Source organism: Lynx rufus, unplaced genomic scaffold, assembly GCF_022079265.1.
Source record: "Lynx rufus isolate CCGP_SWC_20201006 ecotype Redwood Valley unplaced genomic scaffold, mLynRuf1.p SCAF_9, whole genome shotgun sequence".
Taxonomy (NCBI): Eukaryota; Metazoa; Chordata; class Mammalia; order Carnivora; family Felidae; genus Lynx; species Lynx rufus.
The window spans coordinates 103,596,521-103,618,502 of NW_025814897.1; the positions used below are offsets into that span (position 1 = coordinate 103,596,521).

The 21,982-nt window shown below is 42.0% G+C and overlaps 1 protein-coding gene and 1 pseudogene across 1 annotated transcript in view; one reads left to right on the forward strand and one right to left on the reverse strand.

Annotated features, from left to right (window-relative positions):
- The first annotated feature begins 3,216 nt into the window (after positions 1–3,216).
- On the forward strand, positions 3,217–3,948 carry LOC124506082 (mitochondrial calcium uniporter regulator 1-like; annotated as a pseudogene).
- A 7,507-nt stretch (positions 3,949–11,455) lies between these two features.
- LPXN (leupaxin) overlaps positions 11,456–21,982 on the reverse strand; it is a 37,527-nt gene continuing 27,000 nt past the window's right edge. The window contains exons 8-9 of the mRNA XM_047072347.1: positions 12,595–12,743; positions 11,456–12,281 (exon numbers count right to left, since the gene is read on the reverse strand). Of these exons, the coding sequence (XP_046928303.1) occupies positions 12,012–12,281; positions 12,595–12,743 (419 nt within the window). The 3' untranslated portion in view covers positions 11,456–12,011. The remainder of the gene's footprint in view (positions 12,282–12,594; positions 12,744–21,982) is intronic.

Consider the following 21,982-nt stretch of genomic DNA (forward strand, 5'->3'; position numbering starts at 1 on the left):
AGGGGCAGAGAGGGAGAGAGAATCCCAAGCAGGCTCTGCACGCTCAACACCAAGCTGGACTTGGGGCTCGAACTCATCAACCACCGTGGGAACATGACCTCAGCCCAAGAGATTTAACCGACTGAGCTACCCAGGTGCCTCTGAAACACTGTTCTTCTTCTGCTTCTATTTTTAATGTTTACTTATATTTGAGAGACAGAGCATAAGGGAGGGGACGGGGCAGAGAGAGGGAAACACAGAATCCAAAGCAGGCCCCAGCCTCTGAGCTGTCAGCACAGAGCCCGATGTGGGCCTCCAACTCATGAACCGCAAGATCATGACCTGAGCCGAAGTTGGACACTTAACCAACTGAGCCACCCAGGTGCCCCTGAAACACTATTCTTAAAGGTTACTCAAGAGCCGGCCTCACAGACACACATCCAGCATAGTCACAGGGGGGCCCTCTACTAACAAGGGCCCCATTTGGGAGTTTAATGCTCTGCAGTTTGCATCTTCAGATTATTAATAATTTCCTCTTTGAATCTGTGCTTTGTAGGTAAAATCCAGTGGGACGATGGAGCATGCATGGGAAGCTTGGAATCTCAGCCCACGCATGGTCATGCCTTCCCCACTGCCTCCCATTCTTCAGTCCACCCTGTTCAAAACCCTGATGGCCACTTCCTGCCCACAGGATAATGTGCCTCCTGACGTTCAAAGCAAACTAGACCCAACCAACCTTTCCGGTTTTATTTCCCTTCATCACCACCATGCACTCCCCCTTTTATGCTCATGTACCGCAGTGTGTGGCCTCACTAGAGGAGATCCTCGATAGACGAGCTCCTCCCTCCACCTATTTCCCATGCACGCTTTCCCATTTGCCTTACTTCATGCTTTACCCTCCAGCTGGAAGGCCTGGTTTTCTCTCTCTCACTTGTGGATTCCAAGTAAAGCCGTCTCCACCATGACATTTTTCTTGGAGGTTATGGAAAACGTGTGTGTCCTTCCATTGGTGACACTTTTCCAAAGTGCCTTCTCATGTTCAGTTCTGCACATTTTCTGGCTCCTTTTGTTTCTTTTCCCAGAAATTAGTGCAGACGGTCTCCAACTTATGACGGTTCAACTTAATGATTTTTTGACTTTATTATGGTGCCGAAGCAACATGCGTTCCGTAGAAAGCTTTCCCCGAATTTTAAGTGTTGGTCTTCTCCCAGGCTAGTGACCTGCGGTACAAGCCTCTCTCGTGATGCTGGGAGGGGGCAGCGAGCCACAGCTCCCAGTCAGCCCCACGATCACGAACGCCAATCACTCATTCACCCGCAACCATTCTCTACCCACACAACCATCCGCCTTTCACTGTTAATGCAGAATCCAATAAATTACATGAGATAGATAGGCACCACTTTATTATAAAGTTGGCTTTGTTTGAAAAGATGGGGCCAACTGGGAGCTAATGTCAGTGTCTGAGCACATTTAAGGTAGGTTAGGCTAAGCTGCGATCTTCTGTAGGTTAGGTATATTACATATAATTACTATATTTTCAATTTGGGGTTTATCCAGATGTAACCCCATTGTAAGTCAAGGAAGATCTCTACTTTTGCTTCTCCCACCAGATGTCCCTATGTCTTTCATTACCTTGACCTCTGCTGCCAAGGAAGAAATCATCCTGTGTAGATAAGCTCATATTAGGATGGAATGTGTGACCCTTCCTAGACTATAAACTCCTTGAGGACAGTGCATGTGTCTTACTCCTCTTAGGCTGCCTCCCAGAAGCTAGAACAGTGCCTGTAGATGGCAAGGGCCTACCGAATTATGTAAATCCTATCTGATTCTCTATTTAGTAAATTGGACAAGGCACAGAGGTCTAGGCACAAAGATGTCACTTGAGGAGCTCACTTAAGGGAAACGTCCTTAACTCAGCAGTTGTGGTAGTATTAAAAAAAAAAAAAAAAGGACCGTATGCTTCTAATTAGGAATAAATGGAAAATTATTGATTTGTAAGTTTATAAACCCTAGAGGCTTATTTTTTAATGAAAAATAAAAAGAAAGAGTTTAAGTTGAAATGTATCTCCCACCTCTGAAAAGAAAACCAACATCCATCTCCCGTATCACAGCATATTTGCATATATAAACACATAGAAGAGGGGCCATCCTCATTCCTAAGGGTAACACTCTCATCTGGGCTCTTGCCCCCACCTCATCTGTCTCTTACAGAACCTGGTTTATTTAATCAAGTTTTCATCTTAAATCTTTGTATTCCTCTTAATCTTCACCTTAAGCTCCAGCATCCCCATTGCTGTGGCCCTCTTCCTCTCAGCACACAAACATCTGGAAAATACTTCTCTACTCAGGTCACTCTTAGAGCTACCTTTCACGCACCTTTCCTTTCCACAAAACATCTCAGAAGATCTCTGTATTTAAAAATCTCTTATGTATTGCCTCTCTCTCTGTTTTTATCTTACTGTTCCTTCCCTTCCCCTATGTTCATCTGTTTTGTTTCTTAAATCCCACATATAAGCGAGATCATAAGATACTTGTCTTTCTCTGACCGACTTATTTTCCTTAGCATAAGACACCCTAGTTCCATCCACGTTGCTGCAAATGGCAAGATTTCATTCTTTTTGATCACCAAGTAATATTCCATATTCCGTATATGCCACGTCTTCTTTATCCATTTATCAGTTGATGGAAATTTGGGTTCTTTCCCAAATTTGGCTATTGTTGATAGTGCTGCTATAATCATTGGGGTGCATGTGCCCCCTTCAAATCAGCATTTTTGTATCCTTTGGATAAATACCAGAGGGGAGGGGAGTGGAGGGGATGGGCTAAATTGGTAATGGGCATTAAGGAGGGCACTTGTGGGGATGAGCACTGGGTGTTACATGTAAGTGATGAATTAATCACTGGGTTCCACTCCTGAAGTCAAGACTACATGGTACGTTAACGAACTTTAAATAAATAAATTATTTATTCTAAAAAAGAATCTCTGGGCAGCTGGGTGGCTCAGTCGGTTAAACATCCGACTTCAGCTCAGGTCATGATCTCACGGTCTGTGAGTTCGAGCCCCGCGTTGGGCTCTGTGCTGACAGCTCAGAGCCTGGATCCTGTTTCAGATTCTGTGTCTCCCTCTTTCTCTCTCCTCCCTACTCATGCTCTGTCTCTCTCTTCTCAAAAATAAACGTTAAAAAATTTTTTTAATAAATAAATAAGAATCTCAAAAGAGATGTTCATGTTGATGGAATGAATGAACAAATGATAAAAAAATCAAGTGATGCTGCACGAGGTAACAGGACGAGCGAGCAGTTCTGGGATGGAAACCCACACCCGAAGTCAAGACCCACATCACAAAGCCTTCCCCCGCTCTTGCCTACAACTCAAATACATCAGTCCCAAGTGAAACATGACTTAGTGTGTTAACTCAAAGAAAATGGGATTACCACACAACAAGCAGAAATCACTATATTCTATAAATGAGTTGGTCAAGACCACGGAGGTCTACATGAATATCATTTCAAAGGTTGGTCACCAGGATGCAGCCAAGATCTCTCTCCAGCAAATAACATCTCCGATTGCTAATGTGGAAAAGTGAATGGTTGTTTTGGAGAAGAATGAATTTTCATCCCTCAGAGCAGAAAGTGAGAAAATAAAACTGGAATTGCATGTGTTAAAAGAACGATGGCTGAAGCGATCAGAATCTGAATAGGACAGCAAATTTGACGTCAGTCTAGAAAGAAGCAGAGTAAAAGAATTATATTCATTGAATGAAAGGAAGCTTCTAGAGTGAGGACAGAAATGGTGGCATTTCACGCCAAGCGAGATCAGGCCCCTCATCCAGATAGACAGGACGATAGACCCTGAGGTCACTGGTCTCAAAACCATGCTTGAATCACACAAGCTTGATAGTATTAAAAATTTAGGCCTGTATTTACATGTGTACCCGTGGCTCTGGAATTTTATCACCTGGGGATGTAATCAAGTGCCTATTGAAAAAAAGAAAAAGAAAAGAAGACCAAAATTTACCCATCGATGAGTTTGCAATTAGCTAACAGAGTTTGGTCATCAGAAAGCATGTAGAATTGTATCTTTGCCACTGTGTTCTTTTAAGTAATGTTTTGGGCTGAGTTATGTCCCCATAAAATTCTTTTGTTAAGGCTCTAATCCCCACTGTGTCTGTGTTTGGAGATGCAGTCTTTAAAGAGGTAATTAAGGTTAAATAAGGTCAGAGGGTGGGGAATCCAATCCAGTAGGACTTATAAGAAGAGGAAGAGATAGTAGGGAGGCACGAAGAAAAAAGGCGATGTGAGGACACAGTGAGAAAGTGGCCATCTGAAAGCCAAAGAGAGAGGAGGCCTCGGGAGAAACCAAACCTACTGACCCCTTGATCTTGGAGTTCTAGCCCCCAGAACTGTGAGAAAATACATTTCTATTGTTTAAGTCACCCGGTCTGGTGTTTTGTTATGGTAGCCCTAGCAGACTGATACAAGTAATAATGACGATAAGGATTTTCCTGGGAATTTCCCTTGACTGATGATTAGGCCATTGACAGGCAGTGAAAATCATAACATTGGAAGGTTCCTGAACTTCCTCTCTGTGGCTCTGCTTCCTTAACCCAGGTTAGCTGTTTCCTATCTGTGGCAAGCAGCTAACTGGATGGATTTCCTGTGCTATGCTCACTCACTTGTGAGCATTGCTTTGCCAATATGTTGCTGCAAAGGAAGATTATGGGCTCCAATTCAAGCTCTTCTAATCTCCCAGTGTTTTCAGTTCCATCGATTTCATCCTGAGCCTTAAAAAAGATTTCTAAAATCATACAAAAACAACTAAGAGCCTGCTACAGTTTCACAGTCTCCATGGCAATGTTAGAGGCGGAAGCCATGTTGACTTCTTCACATATCTCCCGGACTATTTTGTCAGTGCCTTTTATGTTCGGTTTTGGGCACCTTACAAAGCCTTTCTCACTTATTATCTTGGTTAATCCTCATGGCAAACTCATGTGGGAGGTATTATTACCTACATTAGACCTATTATGAAACAGGTTTGGAGACGATAAGTGGCTTAACCAAGGTTTACACAGTTTGTAAGTGGAAGAATCAACATTTGAACTTTGATTTGTCTGGTGCGAAGGCTGTTCTTGATCCTCTAATCACAAACAGCCTAGGCTACAGCAGTGGACAACTTTCCTGCCCCAGTGCCCTTACTTGTCACTTGAAAATTTACCACCTGGGCCACACTTCTGAGATAGGCTTTACATTGTTGGTGTCGAGCCTAAAAGACAGCGTCCCAGGCAAAGATGAGGCAAACTTTAGTCTGGTACTAGTGTTATCACTAAAATTGAGTGATCTTGGCCTATTCATGTAAATTGATCATTTTTCCCACAGGTAAAGTGGAAATAATAATCATCGTCCACTCTCTTCCTCAATCCCCTCAATCACCCAATAGGTGAAATGCATTAAGCTTCCCAGAGCAGGGAATATTTTAAAGCATTGCAAACAAATGTGCTGCTTCAATGTATTATGATTAGCAGTGACTGGAAGAACTTTCTAATGACTTTTTGCTTATATACTTACCCCTCCATAACTTTCCCCAAGAGATGTTGTGACTTCCCCAGCCCTATTGTTGGCACTGGCTGCTAGGCACACGCTGATGCTTCCTGAAAGCTTTCAAGCACCTGTGATTTAGACGAAGGGCTTTCTTTGGCCACAGAAGCATGTCCTGCTTGCAAACAGGGCAGGCTAAAGGAGGCAGAGGTGGGGCTGGGTATTTATTGACTGACATCCCATGTGTCCTCCCATAAATTCCAGACATCCTCAAGAACGCTGAGCTCCATCTTCCAATAGAGTAACCTGTTCGTCAATGCACACTGAACTGGCCTGCTTCCCTTTGCTATCCCCTTTTTTCCCACTCTCCTACCTGTACATCCAGAGGTCCCCTCCTAAATAGACTATTGCACACAAATCCTGGTCTCGGGGTCCACTTCTAGCAAAACCCAAGCTCAGAGACACTCCAAGATAAGCAATAGCTTCCCCTGGAGCTGAGTGGCAGACTCCCCACCCCAATCCCCACTGCCTTTCTTGTCCTCACAGAGAGTGTTGTATGTCACCTTCTTCTCACCCATCTTTCTTCCTTCGCTGGAAGCTCTGGAAATTTCACCTTGCCTAACTCACGAGTTCTCTCACATATCTTATCATTTTCTCCCCTCCCACTTTCCCTGCCTTTCAAATTTTTTCAGATTATTTTAGGAAATCCTCTCTCCTTCCAAGCTCCTCACTTCATTTTGAGCCTCTAATATTTCTTAACTCATGTCTGAAAAATGCAAGAGCACCTGGAGAGGGCAAGTCCTATTTTCCAAGTGTCATTGCACATAATGAAACTCATCACCCTCAACCTCCAAAGCACTGAAAGGCGTCCCTAAGATCTTCTCTCAGAATCACTATAAGTGTTTTCTTTCTCTTCCTCGGGCTCTTGTAAACCCAATTTTTTTTCAAGGACCAACTTTCACCATGCAGGTAAATCCAATTGTCTTAAAATTTTCTAAATGTTTTTCTTTGTTTGCAAGTAAAACAGCAAGATTTTTTCTGAAACTATGTTTCCTTACAAATACACAGCATTACAATAACATTAAAGATGTAATAGTTCTCTGTGGATGAGCATTAGATAAAGCAGCACATTTAACATGATTTCCAACACATTTTTGCATCTTAAAGAGTGACAGCACCCTCCTCTCTCTCCTCTCCCTTAGAAATATTGACACATACAACTCAACTTTATTAACAAATTGTTACAGGAACAAAAAGTTTGTATTTTAAGTATATGAGTTATCTACAGGATGCCTCAGACTTAAAATGCAAAGTGTTTCATGGTGCTCTAATGTAAAAAGCATTGGGAATACCAGATTTTTGTCTAGTAGTTTTACTGTGGTAAATAATGGGCCACTGTTGAGTTTATTTGTTCATTCATTTATTATTTCACAATACTTTAAGTCTATAAAGGAGAGAATATGCCTGTTCTTCTTACACAATTCTTCAGTGACAGAATTCCAACTCAAATCAGTTGAAGCAAAAAAAGAGGTTTTATTTGCTCACATAACTTCTCAGTCTGGGGTGAAGGTATTGATATTGTAGGATTGAGTGGCTCAAAAAAAGAAGACTCTATCTCTTCATGACTCAGCAATTCTTTCCTCTGTGTTGGCTTCTTTCTCTCAGGCAGGCACCTCATAAGTGACCATAAAGATATTTCCCAGCAGCAGTGGGTTTTTATTACCCTCACAGCTAGACTCTCAACAAAAGGAGAATACATTTTTCCCCCACAAAAAATCCAGCAAAGGTCCTGGGGAGAAATCTAATTGGCTTTGCTCGGGTCACATGACTATTCCTGATCCAATCACCTTGGTCCAGGAGAACAAAGCACGTTTATTGGTCAGACCTGAGATGTGTGTCCTCCCAGGGGCTAAGGGTAAAGTCAGCCCCACCTAACCACCTGGACCAAAGATGAGAACAGTGTGGTGCTCCCATTCTATTTCACATTCCCAATTATGTCTAGTCATAGGACATAACTTAGGCTTAATTAAGTTCATTTAAGTTGATATACTTTAAGTCAAGTTCAAAGGAAGTAAAGTCCTCTTTGATTTCTTGGTCTGCTCATGCTGAGCTATAGGAGTTTTTCCATCAACACTTGTGACCTGAGATATCTTCTCAGTGGAAGAAGGGTAGTTATCCCAGGCAAGAATGTTACTCCTAGAATACAGTATTTGTTGAGATTTGGTGATATCCAAAATAGGAGGGAAGAGGGATCTCTCAGCAGGGTGCCAGGAAGTGTGTGCCATTGTCCAGAATCCATGATCTGTGAACCCAAATGCAGTTAGGACATAGCTTCCCACAGGAAATGAATTTAGGTACTGTGGGTTTACCATATCCAGGAAGGAGAAACCTCTTATATAAACTGTCTCATTTCTTACAGAATAAATTTGAGACATTGCCGCCTCCCAGCAGTTATAAATTTGCAATAAGGACAACTCAAGCCCCAGCTCTTCTCTGAGATGTCTTTCTTTCTCATCCAATGGGGCCCAGTGGATTTCCATTTCTCCTTCGACCTCTGGGTTCTCAGCGCTCACCTGATGCCCTGATGGCAGGTTCCATCTAGCAACACTGCTCCCAAGTATGTAGGGGGTAGGTGGTCACTTTTTCAGCCCCATGTGTTAGTGGTTGCCACCACCGCCCTTAGTAAGGACCAGTTCATGTCCAAGACACTTGCCCCTAAAGAAAACTGTCACTCCTTCTCATCTTTATTTCAGCTGGAAGAGCTCCCTTGATGTTGTTTTTTTAAAAATTCTTTTTAACATTTATTTATTTTTGAGAAACAGAGTGAGACAAAGCATGAGCAGGGGAGGGGCAGAGAGAGAAAGAGACACAGAATCCAAAGCAGGCTCCAGGCTCTGAGCAAGCGGTCAACACAGAGCCCGATGCGGGGCTTGAACCCACGAACTGTGAGATCATAACCTGAGCCAAAGCCGGATGCTCAACCGACTGAGCCACCCAGGCGCCCCTGGAAGAGCTCCCCTTTAAGATCACCAGACTGAGGCTGCTTTTGATGCTGCTTAATGCTGTGTCTGTAGGGGCCCAGTGAAAACCAATGCCTCTGCCCCCTGTTCCTCATGATCCCATCATTCCTGACTCTCCTCTCCTTTGGAATTCTGTTAAGTTCTCAGACATGTTGCTTTGGGCACTAGAAATACCTGCTTGCCTCCCTTCTGTATCACTTGAAACTCAGAAATGCTTTAATATTTTTGTTTTTGAATGTATAGTCCTACAAATTTGAGATTCATCACCCCCTTCTTACCGGTACCCAGACTTTTAAAGTATTCACATCTCTTCCACACCGCCCTTGTGTTTTTAGTCCTGCCCTTAGCTCTAGGAATGGTCTGGTTTGCCTTAAGCCAAGCTGCATCATCTATTCTTCCAGTAAAAATTACTGAGTAATGACCGAAACTTCTCCAAGTTGGGATGAATCTCAGGACTTTCACTCGCAAAGTCGGAGAAAAGTGCTCTCACTCCCTCTACTGGTCATGACAAAGGGAGCATGTGGCTGGAGGCCATCCTACACAGATTGAAGTAACTGCTGGAACTTGTATGGAAAAATCATTGTTGTTCTCCACTTTGGAGGACTTTATTACTTATTCCAAAGAATAATTGGCCAAACGAATTGAGAAATTTCTCTTTGAGAATAGAGTTCCCAGTCACTCATTCATATGTGTGTGTGTATGTATGTTTGTGTGTGTGTGTGTATGTATATATATGTGTATATATATATATATGTGTGTGTGTGTGTGTGTGTGTGTGTGTATATATATATATATGGAGAGAGAGAGAGCTTACTGATGGTAAAGCTCTATTCCTCAGATTCTATTTTTTCAAAGCTAGCAGTTACTCAGAACCAAGAGTAAACAGATAGGGAATCAGTTTGAGTAATAGTATTTCTCTTGTGTGTGTGTTTTTTTTTAAGGAAAATTTCTTGTGAATGGTTTCCTTGCTGCTAAAACACTGGCCCTGAAGGCAGCATCTCTTCTTGGAGCAAATATGACCACTTATATTCACGATAAGGAGGAAAAAAAGTGTCCATTTCTCTTTTTTAAATATTTATTTATTTTTGAGAGAGAGACAGAGTGTGAGCAGGGGAGGGGCAGAAAGAGAGGCAGACAGAGAATCCAAAGCAGGCTCCAGGCTCTGAGCTGTGAGTGCAGAGCCCGACTTGGGGCTCGAACGCACAAACCACAAGACCATGACCTGAGCTGAAGTTGGACACCCAACCAACTGAGCCACCCAGGAGCCCCAAAAATGTCCATTTCATAATTGCTCCTGGCAAACACTGGATTTTCTCTGACGTTGTTAAATAGCAGATTCTACTGATATCTCAAAATAGCTAATCCTTAAAAAAAAAAAAAGTGTTAGCACCTGAACATTCTTTCTTAAAGGATAAAACCTCAAGTGCATTTTGTCAAATTGCCAAGGCAACCATGAGCACTGTCATATTGACACCTGCATGTGACATCATAGGGTGCAGACATTGTAAAGAAGATGTTTAAAAGGAGAGCGAATACTTTGTTTAGTCTGGTACTCAACCAAACAGGGCAGGAGGCCTGATGGCTCCCTGCATGACCTCCCACATAGCATGGATGTGTTGAAGTTCCTATTTTATTAACCGTTACCACTTCCTTTTAATTCTCAAAAACCCCCTGATGATCCATTTCCTCAAAGGAGACAGATGTGATCAAGTTTAACAAGAATCATTCTCTAAGAAGTCGTTTCCCATATTGGTCTAAAGACCCTTAAATTGGTCCTATTTTTTTTTTAATTTTAATGTTTATTTATTTTTTGAGAGACAGAGACAGAGCATGAGCAGGGGAGGGGCAGAGAGAGAGGGAGTCACAGAATCTGAAGCAGGCTCCAGGCTCTGAGCTGTCAGCACAAAGCCAGAAATGGGCTCGAAATCACAGACCGTGAGATCATGACCTGAGGCGAAGTCGGACACTTAACCGACTGAGCCACCCAGGGGCCCCATAAATTGGTCCTATTTTTAAAAATACCTCTGATAAAGGAATTTTCCTCAGTAACTTAAACTCCAGGTTGTTGTTGTTATTGTTGCTGTTTTTTCAAATAATTACACAATTATTTTAAGACCATGGTAAGAAAGACATAGTACAGATCTTATCAATATCTCCTTTGAGGAAGGACTCATTCTGAAGTTTACCTGAAATAGGGCATGAGAAAGTCAGATTTCTTTAATAGCTGACAAGCTTTTTCACAAATTTACTTATGATAGTTTGCAGAGGAACAAATAACTAAATGGAGATTGTCTTTGGGGCTTGGATTTCCTAATCCGAACTGGAAAATATCTAAGATCCTTCACAGCAACTTCCTTGAGAGAGAAAACAGCTATCTTGTCTTTTTGAGAGAACTGTGAAGTTGAGGAAGATGTTTCATTTAAAAAAAAAAAGGTTTATTGAGATATAATTGATATAAGAAATGGATGTATTTAATACATACAATTTTATGAGTTTGTAGCAATGCATACATAGGCAAATAAGAATTTTCAAGTGTCTAGTGGAGATCTGTTTTTTCACTTTAGGTAAACAAAGGGAGGGAGAAGCAGGCTCCAGGCTCTGAGCTGTGAGCACAGAGACCAACTTAGGGCTTGAACCCACAAACCGCAAGAACAAAGTGACAAAAACAATTTTAAGGAGCTTTGCCATCTTTTAAGATGATTCAATCACCTCAATGCAAAAACTAAGATGAAATGAATGTTAAGGGCCCAGATTAAGAGAAAACTTAGTGAACAGGAATCCCTCCTTTCAATTTCTTTTGATTAAAACAAAGTGCCTATTGTGTGGAAGTAAACAAGAGATATGATGTGAATTTAATTGCACGTAGTACCTAGTATATAACCCAGGAAGTGGAAGTTTATCTCTAAACATGACAGCAAGACATTAAAACCAAAAGCCGTTTTATTTATCAGTGATGTTGGTACTCAAAGTAGTCCAGTTAAAACCGACATCCTCTTGAAAAAGAGAAATATACTGAAGAGAGATGCAGGGAACTTGGGAGGGAGCTCAGGACTGCTGACAGCAAGGATAATGCAGCGGTCAAAGGAAAGTGAGTCCCAGAGGGAAACCAGGGAGGTGTGAAAGGGCCCAGTTATGAGGGCCACAGGAGAGAAGACATGGGCAGGGTCGTCCCCGGGGTGAAAATGGGAGAAAACCAGCAGTGAAATAAATGTGTGCATGTGGAAGACGCATCTGCAGAGGCACTAACAGCAGGACCTAGATCTAGATCCAAGTACCCGATTTAAAAAAAAAAAAAAAAAAGACTAGAAATCTAAAACCTAAGACTGCAAGCCTAGCCATGTAACATCTAGAAGGTTCTTTCTAGATCTATTTACTTTCTCTCTATGCCCACTGAGAAGAGCGGTAATAACAGAGTACTCTTCGCTCTCCTGGTTTAAACTTTACAGGGCATCTGCGGGGACCGTGGGGTCAGCTGAGATTACAGTGGGAAGAGTTTGTGGAAGCAGGGTTGACAGTAGGTCTTGTCATCCTGCTCCCTGAAGACGCCCTTTGACAACTGTGTCAGGCAGAAAGCACAGACAAAGTGCTCAGGATGGAACTTGTGGCCCATGGCACTGATGCAGCGGCCGGTGATGGGCTGCCCGCACCCGCGGCACAGTGTTCCTTGGCGCTGGTGGTAATGCAGCTCACAGTAGGGACGTCCGTCCAGTTCAAAGAAGGATCCAGCAGAAAAACTGCTGAAGCAGTCCTGGGGTGGGGGTGGGGGGGCGGCGAAGAGAAAGAAAAGGGATGCAGATGTCAAGAAACAGAACATCAGCAAAGTGAAACCGCAGCCTTAAAATTCCTGCCAGTTATCTGGTGGATGGAGGCGAGGATATTACCCGCTTGCAAAGCACGCGAGCAAACACGCCCACGGGGGGCGCTGTGTTTTGTGCCTCCTTGAGCTTCACATCAAACCCTCACCCCGAGCTGTGAACCCTCTTACCAGCTGGCGTCCTGGCCTCTCAGAGAGGAGGACTCCCGACTTTCCCTAAATCCAACAGGTGAGTGAGTATACAGACCCCACAAACAAAGCATTCCGGGTGCCAGACGGTGTCCATGGCTGAAAGGTAGTTTTCCAACACTGGGCGGTTGCAGCCACCACACTTGGGTGAGAACATGGCTAAGAAATCCTTCCGGCAGTACGGCTTCTTGTCCTTCTCGTGAAAGCCTGGAGGGGCAAAATCAAGGTGCAGGGTGATTGATACCTTCCACCAAGTGGGAGGCTGAGAAGAAGCCAATGATTTTGGCTTTCCTGAACCCAGTGTCCTCAAATTCAAAGCGGGGCCAATAATAGATACTGACCTCATGGCTCATTATAAGAATACAGGAGATAATGGGGGACGAGTGCGTTAGTGCTGTGCCTGGCTTATCCCTAGTAGTTAGTATTAGAGTCTATTCCTCCTCGGTGCCTTTACTACCCAGGACTTGGCATGGCCCATCTCACCTTATGATTCAGCAATCAGCTCAGATACCACCTTATCATAGAGGCCTCTCATCAGCCCATATCCATCACTTCATTTTTTTTAATTTTTAAAATTTTTATTTTAAATGTTTATTCATTTTTTGAGAAAGAGACAGAGCATGAGTGGGGGAGGGGCAGAGAGACAGGGAGACATAGAATCTGAGGCAGGTTCCAGGCTCTGAGCTGTCAGCACAGAGCCCAATGTGGGGCTCAAACCCACGAACTGGGAGATCATGACCTGAGCTGAAGTCAGAAGCTTAACTGACTGAGCCACCCAGGCACCCTCACTTCATCTTTTTTAAAAATCATCTTTCTAGTATTTAGCACTGTCTGAAACTATCTTTGTGGTCTGTCCTCCATTGTTGGAGCATTAGCTCTGAAATGAGATATCCCTGGTCTTGTCCCATTAAGTCCCTCTAGTACCTAAAACAGCCCCTGAAGAAAAGTGCCTAATATTTAAAAAGAAGGTAATATGAAATAATAACTTCCAAATGGATGCAAGGTTCTAGATGTAATAATTCCAACCATATAAAGATTTAAGCAAAAATGAGTGGGTTCCTCTTTAAACCAGGAATGAGAAAACTGTGGTAAAAATGGCTCAAATATCAAAAGCAAGTTAAATATCAATAAATTTAGCTCCATTAAAAATACCATATCAATGACTTGTGCATGACCAAAAGTACCATAAGCAAATCCAACACAGGATAAACTGAAGAAAATGTTTGCCAAATATATCTCAAAAGAATAGGGGGAGGGTGGACAAAAGCAAATAAGTTAAACAACATTGTGAGGAAGCAGCCAGTCAAATCAAGAACATTTAATAAGACATAAGTTCCAGTTTCTTAAGAAACCAATGGTATTTAAAAAAGGGAAGAGAAGATCATTACAGGATTTTTATTCTGAGAGATAAAACCATCAAGTGCAATGCATACACTTTCCTTGGACCCAACTGATTCAAATAAACAAAGTAAATGATGTGTTTTAGAAATCTAACATAAAAGATCTGTACGCTGAAAACTATAGAAACCTTATGAAAGAAACTGAATAAGGCACAAAGAAATGGAAAAACATGCCACGCTCATGGATTGGAAGAACAAATATTGATAAAATGTCTATACTACCCAAGGCAATCTACACGTTCAATGCAATCCCTACCAAATTAACACCAGCATTCTTCACAGAGCTAGAACAAACTATTCTAAAATGTGTAGGTAACCAAAAAGACCCCAAATAGCCAAAGTAATGTTGAAAAAGAAAACCAAAGCTAGAGGCATCACAATTCTGGACTTTAAGCTGTATTACAAAGCTGTAATCTTCAAGACAGTAAGATACTGGTACTTTTAAAAAAGACTCATAGATTAATGGAACAGAAATGGACCCACAAATGTATGGCCAACTCATCTTTACAAAGTAGGAAAGGGTATCCAACAGAAAAAAGACAGTCTCTTCAGCCAATGGTGCTGGGAAATCTGGAACAGCAACATGAAGAATGAAACTGGACCACTTTCTTACACCATACACAAAAATAAACTCAAAATGGATGAAAGACCTAAATGTGAGAAAGGAAACCATCAAAATCCTAGGGGAGAAAATGGGCAGCAACCTCTTAGACCTAAGTCACAGCAACTTCTTATGAGACAAGTAACTAGAGGCAAGAGAAACAAAAGCAAAAATGAACTATTGGTATTTCAAGATAAAATCTTCTGCACAGCAAAGGAAACAATCAACAAAACTGAAAGGCAGCGGATGGAATGAGAGAAGATATTTGGAAATAACATGTTGGATAAAGGGTTAATACCTAGAATCTATAAAGAACTTACCAAACTCAACACCTGAAAAACACATAATCCCTGGGGCGCCTGGGTGGCGCAGTCGGTTAAGCGTCCGACTTCAGCCAGGTCACGATCTCGCGGTCCGGGAGTTCGAGCCCCGCGTCAGGCTCTGGGCTGATGGCTCAGAGCCTGGAGCCTGTTTCTGATTCTGTGTCTCCCTCTCTCTCTGCCCCTCCCCCGTTCATGCTCTGTCTCTCTCTGTCCCAAAAATAAATAAACGTTGAAAAAAAAAATTAAAAAAAAAAAAACACATAATCCAGTGAAGAAATGGGCAGAAGACATGAATAGACACTTTTCCAAAGAAGACATCAGATGGCTAACAGACACATGAAAAGATGCTCAACATTGCTCACCATCAGGGAAATACAAATCAAAACCATAATGGGCTATTACCTCACACCTGTCAGAATGGCTAAAATTAAAAACACAAGAACAACAGATGTTGGCTCAGATGTGGAGAAAGGGGAACCCTCTTGCATTATTGGTGGAAATGCAAACTGGTACAGCCACTCTGGAAAATAGTGTGGAGATTCCTCACAATATTAAAAACAGAACTATCCTATGACCCAGCACTACTGGATATTTATCCAAAGGACACAAAAATGCTGATTCAAGGGGGCACATGCACCCCCATGTTTATAGCAGCGCTATCAACAATAGCTGGATTATGGAAAGAGCCCAAATGCCCATCAACCGATGAATGGATAAAGAAGATGTGTTATATATGTGTGTGTGTGTGTGTGTGTGTGTGTGTGTGTGTATATATATATATATATATATACATATATATATATATATATATATATATCCACAATGGAATACTACTCAGCGATCAAAAAGAATGAAATCTTGCCATCTGCAACAACATGGACAGAACTAGAGCGTATTATGCTAAGTGAAATCTGTCAGTCAGAGAAAGACAAATATATGATTTCTCTCATATGTGGAATTTAAGGAACAAAACAGATGATCATAGGGGAAGGGAAGGAAAAATAAGACAAAAACAGAGGGAGAGGCCAACCATAAGAAACTCTTAAATACAGAGAACAAACTGAGGGTTGCTGGAGGGGAGGTGGATGGCGGGGGAGGGGAATGGGCTGAATGGGTGATGGGCATTAAGGAGGGCACTTGTTAGGATGAGCACTGGGTGTTATATATAAGTGATGATTAATCACTAGGCTCTATTCCTGAAGCCAATTCTACACTGTATATTAACTAACTTGAATTTAAATAAATTAATTTAAAAAAAGAAACCTGAGAAATTTAGATATGGGTTTTAAATGATAATGAGGAATTAATAACTTCATCAAGTGTGAAAGTAGTTATGTTAAAAAAAAAAAAAGTCCTTCTGTCCTTCTCAGATGCATGCTGAAGTATTTAATGGTGAGGTGACAAGATTCCTACAATTTGCTTTTAAATATTCCAGCAAGAAAATGGGGTAGATAGGTGGGTAGAGGGTAGAGGATTTTAGTTCAGTGAAACACGGACACTCAGTGAAGCCAGGCAGCAAGCAATTTCCATAACAAAAAAATTTAATCAATTTGTTGAAATGTAAGAGCTTTCTCTTTAATACTGGACATTTTCACTGTTGGGCTCATGCTAGAAAACCCTGGGCTTGAGTCTTATACATCCTATGTCTGGATAAAGAAGGATGAGAAACCCAAAGTGATTAATTTTTTTAAACCCCTTAAAATAAGTCCTCCTCACAAAGAGACAAATAGCACAAGAAGAAATACTTTTAGTAGTAATATATTCAACATTAGTAAGCCATGAAATTCAGAAGAAAAAAGTAAAGTTCTAATTTCTTCTAATTAGTAGTTTAGTTTCTAATTTTAGCTAAGTAGTAAAAACAGTGTTAAGTAAGTCTACCCAATACTGGAAAATACATGGAGTGAGTCACATATTTATATATTCCTGGTGAGAAAGTTAAATGTTAGTATTCTTTTGGGAAAATATTTGGTAATGCGTATCAAGAATTTAAAAAAAAAGATATAGATATCTTTCTCCTGGGAATTAATCCATACAAATATTCAAAAGAAGAAAATGTTATGTTTAAAGAAATTCATAGCAGCCTTACTAATACACAAGAGGTAATCTACTATTATGAACATAGTTGTTTACAATATTTGGTACTACAAATAAAGCTTCAATAAACATCTTTCAGCACATAATCTTTTATAATTTGTTTACATAAAGCCTGAATGGAATAATTGATATTATTAAAATTTATTATTATAAAAGTATGAAACCATGTGAGGAAACACTTAAGTGAAAAAGAAGGAATTTTAGGTACACAACTTATGTATGCATAAATATTAACAAATGAAGAAAAATATTAGTTTTTATGCTGCATGAGGTTAACAAGGTAATCGGTTATAAGTGAAGATTTCTGCACTGTCTTTTTACTGTCTTTACATTAAAAAAAGAAAAATATAACAAACTAATTCATCTTCAAGCACCTATTTAAGTAATATGTTCCCTCTGCTTGGAAAATCACCTCCCCAAGATTCCCAGAGGGCTTGGGCCTTCACTTAACTGAGGGGGGGACCTGCTTAAAAGAGCAACTGACCCAAGTACCCTATCTCAAACAGCACCCTATCACTGTCTGTCCTAACATGTAAAGTTATAAGTGACTTATAAGTAGAGTTAGTTAATTAGTTGGCTAGTTTGATTATTGTCTGTCTCTCTCGCTAGAGCACCTGCACCGTGAGGGCAGGAACCGTGTTTTTTGTCACTGTATCCCTAGGACCTAGAACAGTGCCTGACACACACAGGGCAGTGGCTTAATGAATGTTTATTGAATGAGCAGACGTGTGAACGATGTTACACTACTGACACCATCAGCTTCAGAATATGTGTCATTTAGAGCCTCTCCAGGACTAACTAGATTATGTATACATAGGTGGACTTTTCTGAAAGGAGCTCTCCTTACCATTTATCAGGAGAGTCTGCCCAAAACGAAGGTGACTGTTGGCAACCCTGTTTATGCAGCACCTGCTTTGCCCTGGTTCCAACCGAAGGCTCTGCCTACGGTACTAATTGAAATTAAAGTCTTCGCAGCAACCCTCCCATCTTACAAGTGAGAAAAGGGAAGCTCAGACAAATCACATATAACGAACTAGCCAGTAGAGGACCTAAGGTCCAAATCTAGGCCTAACTTCAAAGCCTAACTTCAGTGTCGCACCCCTAGCTGCACCCTAGTCTTGACCTCTGTGTGGGGACGGATAGTATCAGCTGAGCCCAAATATCATAACTCAATAGCTTTGTAAATATGAGGGCTCTACCTGTACTCCCGCCAAAAGAACAGGTAAGCAAAGTACGCAAGGGCATTGAAACGGCCCACCCATGAAACACGGTTGCTAGGAACCCATTTTGATTACTAGCAGCCAGACCCAAAAAGGCAGTAGGAGGAGCCAGGGGTTGGGACCCAAATCATGCAACTTCGGTCTTCCTATTATCTCTGGTCACTTTTTGATATCCCTTGCTTTGTTCAGCTATGCTATCTTTGAAGTACGGACAATTGAATGGACTTCTGAGGCCTACAGACCTAAAAATCTAAACTAATAATTTTCTAAGCTGTTCTGTGTTCTTCTAAGGCCCTGAGACAGAGAAGAGCTTACTCCCCCCCACCCCCCACTTTGTCAAAGAATGTCTAGGTCTGATCAAGGACAATAGCACGCAGGAAGGCCTACCATTTAAGGAAAACAAACCAGCACCCGCAATCCTTGCTTTTGTGTGGCATGGTATTTGTCAAACTTCAGCATGCATCCAACACCTGGAGAGCTTGTCAATATGCAGATTTGCTTGGCCCTACCCCCCCACCCCCCCGCCAAAGTTTCTGGTTCAGCAGATCTGGGGTGGGGGCCCAAGAATTTGCAGTGATGCTCCATAAAGCAAGCGACATAAAACTGAACTTGCCTGTAAATGGGTGTTACTTGAGAAAATCGTTAAGACATGCCAACTGACCTAGGAATGACCCTCATCTAGGCATTTGCAGGGTAGCTGGTCTCCAGAATGACACAGCAGGGAAGGAACCGCCTCTGGTGAGTCTCAGGAGAGGAATCAAAAGCAATCAGCCAAAGTTGCTGTGATGCCCCCGCATTTAGTGACCCAATAAACTGAGAAAGTTTCAGCAGTCACTTTCCTGGAGGCTCTCTCTGGGGCCAATTACCTCTGGAGGACGGATGAGAAACACTAACAATTAAAAGTGTCACAGAGAGAGAGAGAGGTGTCTATACTCTGGTGAGGCTCTTAACCACAGGGGAAATTAGGGAGCACCTACATGGCCTGGATAATGAACAATTAAAAAAGAAAGACACAGGCACTGAGGACCTGGTCCCCACGGGAGGATGCTAAGGCCTGATAGCTTAGAAAGTTGAGCCTTAAAGAGGAACTTTCTGAACTGAAACAAAAATGCAGATGAATTTAATTTCCCGGAAGGCTCGGTGGTTAAGCTGTCATTATAGAAACTCTGTATGACTATGTGACTAGAGGTGAGGCGGATGCCACCTAATTAACGGACCAACCATATGGCAGGAGACCCATTTGCAGAAAGCAAAAGATAAAAACAAAAATATAAGCTAGGAGGAGCATCTGATTAATAAATGGCCTTCTTTTGTCAGGTGTATCAGTAAATGTTTTAAGTGTGGTCTGGTGAGTATGTAAGGTCATAAATGGCCCAATGCACCTCGTCTGTTAAGAGGGGGCGGGAGTCAAGAACAGTGATTATTAGCTACCCTCATGGTGCTTTCTGGTCATCCTATGGATAGGATAATTTTCTCTTGGATCTAACTTCTGTCTCTTCTTGAAATATGCCTGTGTTCTATTGTTCTGCTCTCAGGCGACCTCCATATCATAATCTTAAGTTTTTTTAATATTTATTTTTGAGACAGAGGGAGATAGAGCATGAACAGGGGAGGGGTAGAGAGAGAGAGAGGGAGACACAGAATCCAAAGCAGGCTCCAGGCTCCGAGCTGTCAGCATGGAGCCCAATGTGGGGTTCAAATCCACAAACTGTGGGATCATGACCTGAGCCAAAGTCAGATGCTCAACCGACTGAGCCACCCAGGCGTCCCATCCATATCATAATCATCCGTGGGCAGTACTCACTTGCTAACTGTTCTACTCAACTAACTCTAATACCTCAATGGCTACCAGTACAATATAAATTTACCACGACACACTTTCATATGATTCAGATTAAATCTCAATAAAAAAAAAATCCTGCTTAACTAAAGTGCAATCTGGAAACAAAATACCTAATGATTTGTGAAGAGCATTGAACAAGCTTCAGTGAACAAGCAAATTACTACAAAGCACTTTGCTAGTGCATTATGTCAGTGCTACTGTATCTGGGTCTATTGTCAAATAAAGTGAACCTTGTGGGTGCCAAGAAAGTGAAGATATCCAACAGCAGAAGAAGAATCGAGTCTATGTCAAGCGGCAGTTGTGATGATGTAGAAAAAGCATGGAACCTGCAGAAATGGGACCTGAGTTTCAATTCCATCTCTTTGGCTCTAGCTGTATAACTTTAAGAAAATTACTTTCCCTCCCGGGGCTCAGTGTTTCCATTTATAATTAGATTCCGTGTAGGATAAAAATGTTCTTACAAGACTGCAGTGGGGGTTAAATATTTCACAGTTAGGAATATACATAATAACATGCCTGACATTTACGTGAGTCTCTATGTCAGTGAAGGGCAGGATACATGGGACTATTTTCATTCTCTCTTGAAATACCACCAACATGATAAAGAATGATTTACATTAGGGGCGCCTGGGTGGCTCAGTCGGTTAAGCGTCCGACTTCAGCTCAGGTCACGATCTCACGGTCTGTGAGTTCGAGCCCCGCGTCGGGCTCTGGGCTGATGGCTCAGAGCCTGGAGCCTGCTTCCGATTCTGTGTCTCCCTCTCTCTCTGCCCCTCCCCCATTCATGCTCTGTCTCTCTCTGTCTCAAAAATAAATAAACGTTAAAAAAAAATTAAAAAAAAAACTTAAAAAAAAAAAAAAGAATGATTTACATTAGAAACACCCATAAGGAATAAGAGAAAAGGAGAGGAGATGCCACAGAGGAGATATCAATACAATTTTGCAAAACTTTAAGTAGGTATAAGAGTGGCAACTAGCTTGGCAGGAAACAAGAAAATGAAGCCTGCGTTTCTGCAAAGGGGAGGTACCAAGGCGATGCAAGCTGGGGTTCCACAGCATCAGAGGGGCTCAGAAAGCGAATGTACAAGATAGTTTTCAAGTCTGGAAACGAGATTGGCTGGAAGTCTGAAGAGCTGTTAGATCAGATCCCCCACCCTGCCACAAAATGTAGTGATTAATTCTGGAAATATCAAACCAGAGAGTGTCAAGCCCTAAAAGGCCTAAAATAATAATATACAGGGGTTTCCCAGCAAAATGCCTACAGTATGCTACCTGAGTATCACACAGCTGAGTCCACCAGTCAACAAGTTCTGCTTGTACCACAGAGCTCCCAATTAACCTTTTAGTGTCTCATTCTTAAACAGGAAATGGACAACCAAAGATCAGCAGCATTTGACAAAGACCGGTGTAACAAGATGTAAGGCACAAGCGATGTAATAGATGTCAAATTTCTTTTTCTTTTTAACAGACAGAGCACAAGTGGGGGAGGGGCAGAGAGAGAGAGACAGACACACAGACAGACAGAATCTGAAGCAGGCTCCAGGCTCTGAGCCTTCAGTACAGAGCCCGACCCTGGCTCGAACCCACAAACTGTGAGATTACAACCTGAGCCAAGTCGGATGCTTAACTGACTGAGCCACCCAGGCGCCCCAGTAATAGATGTCAGATTTCAAAGTGACATTTAGGAAATCCCTCAAAGTAGAGAGCCATGGGCTGTTTACACAATTCTTGAACTCCTCACTCACACTGAGGATCTAAAACAGGTCAAGAGAAAGGAAAACTGAGAGAGGGACTTCTTTGGGAAAAAACTGCTATGGGTGCTTCATCGCCACCACCACCAAGAGGGATGAGGTATGCTTCCAGGTAACCTCAAGTCAAGAGAGAGACTTCAATAGGGCCACTCAGAGAGCTGGATATGTGTCCCCAGCCATCAATGGGATACAGTTGACAGTATTTAACTCACCC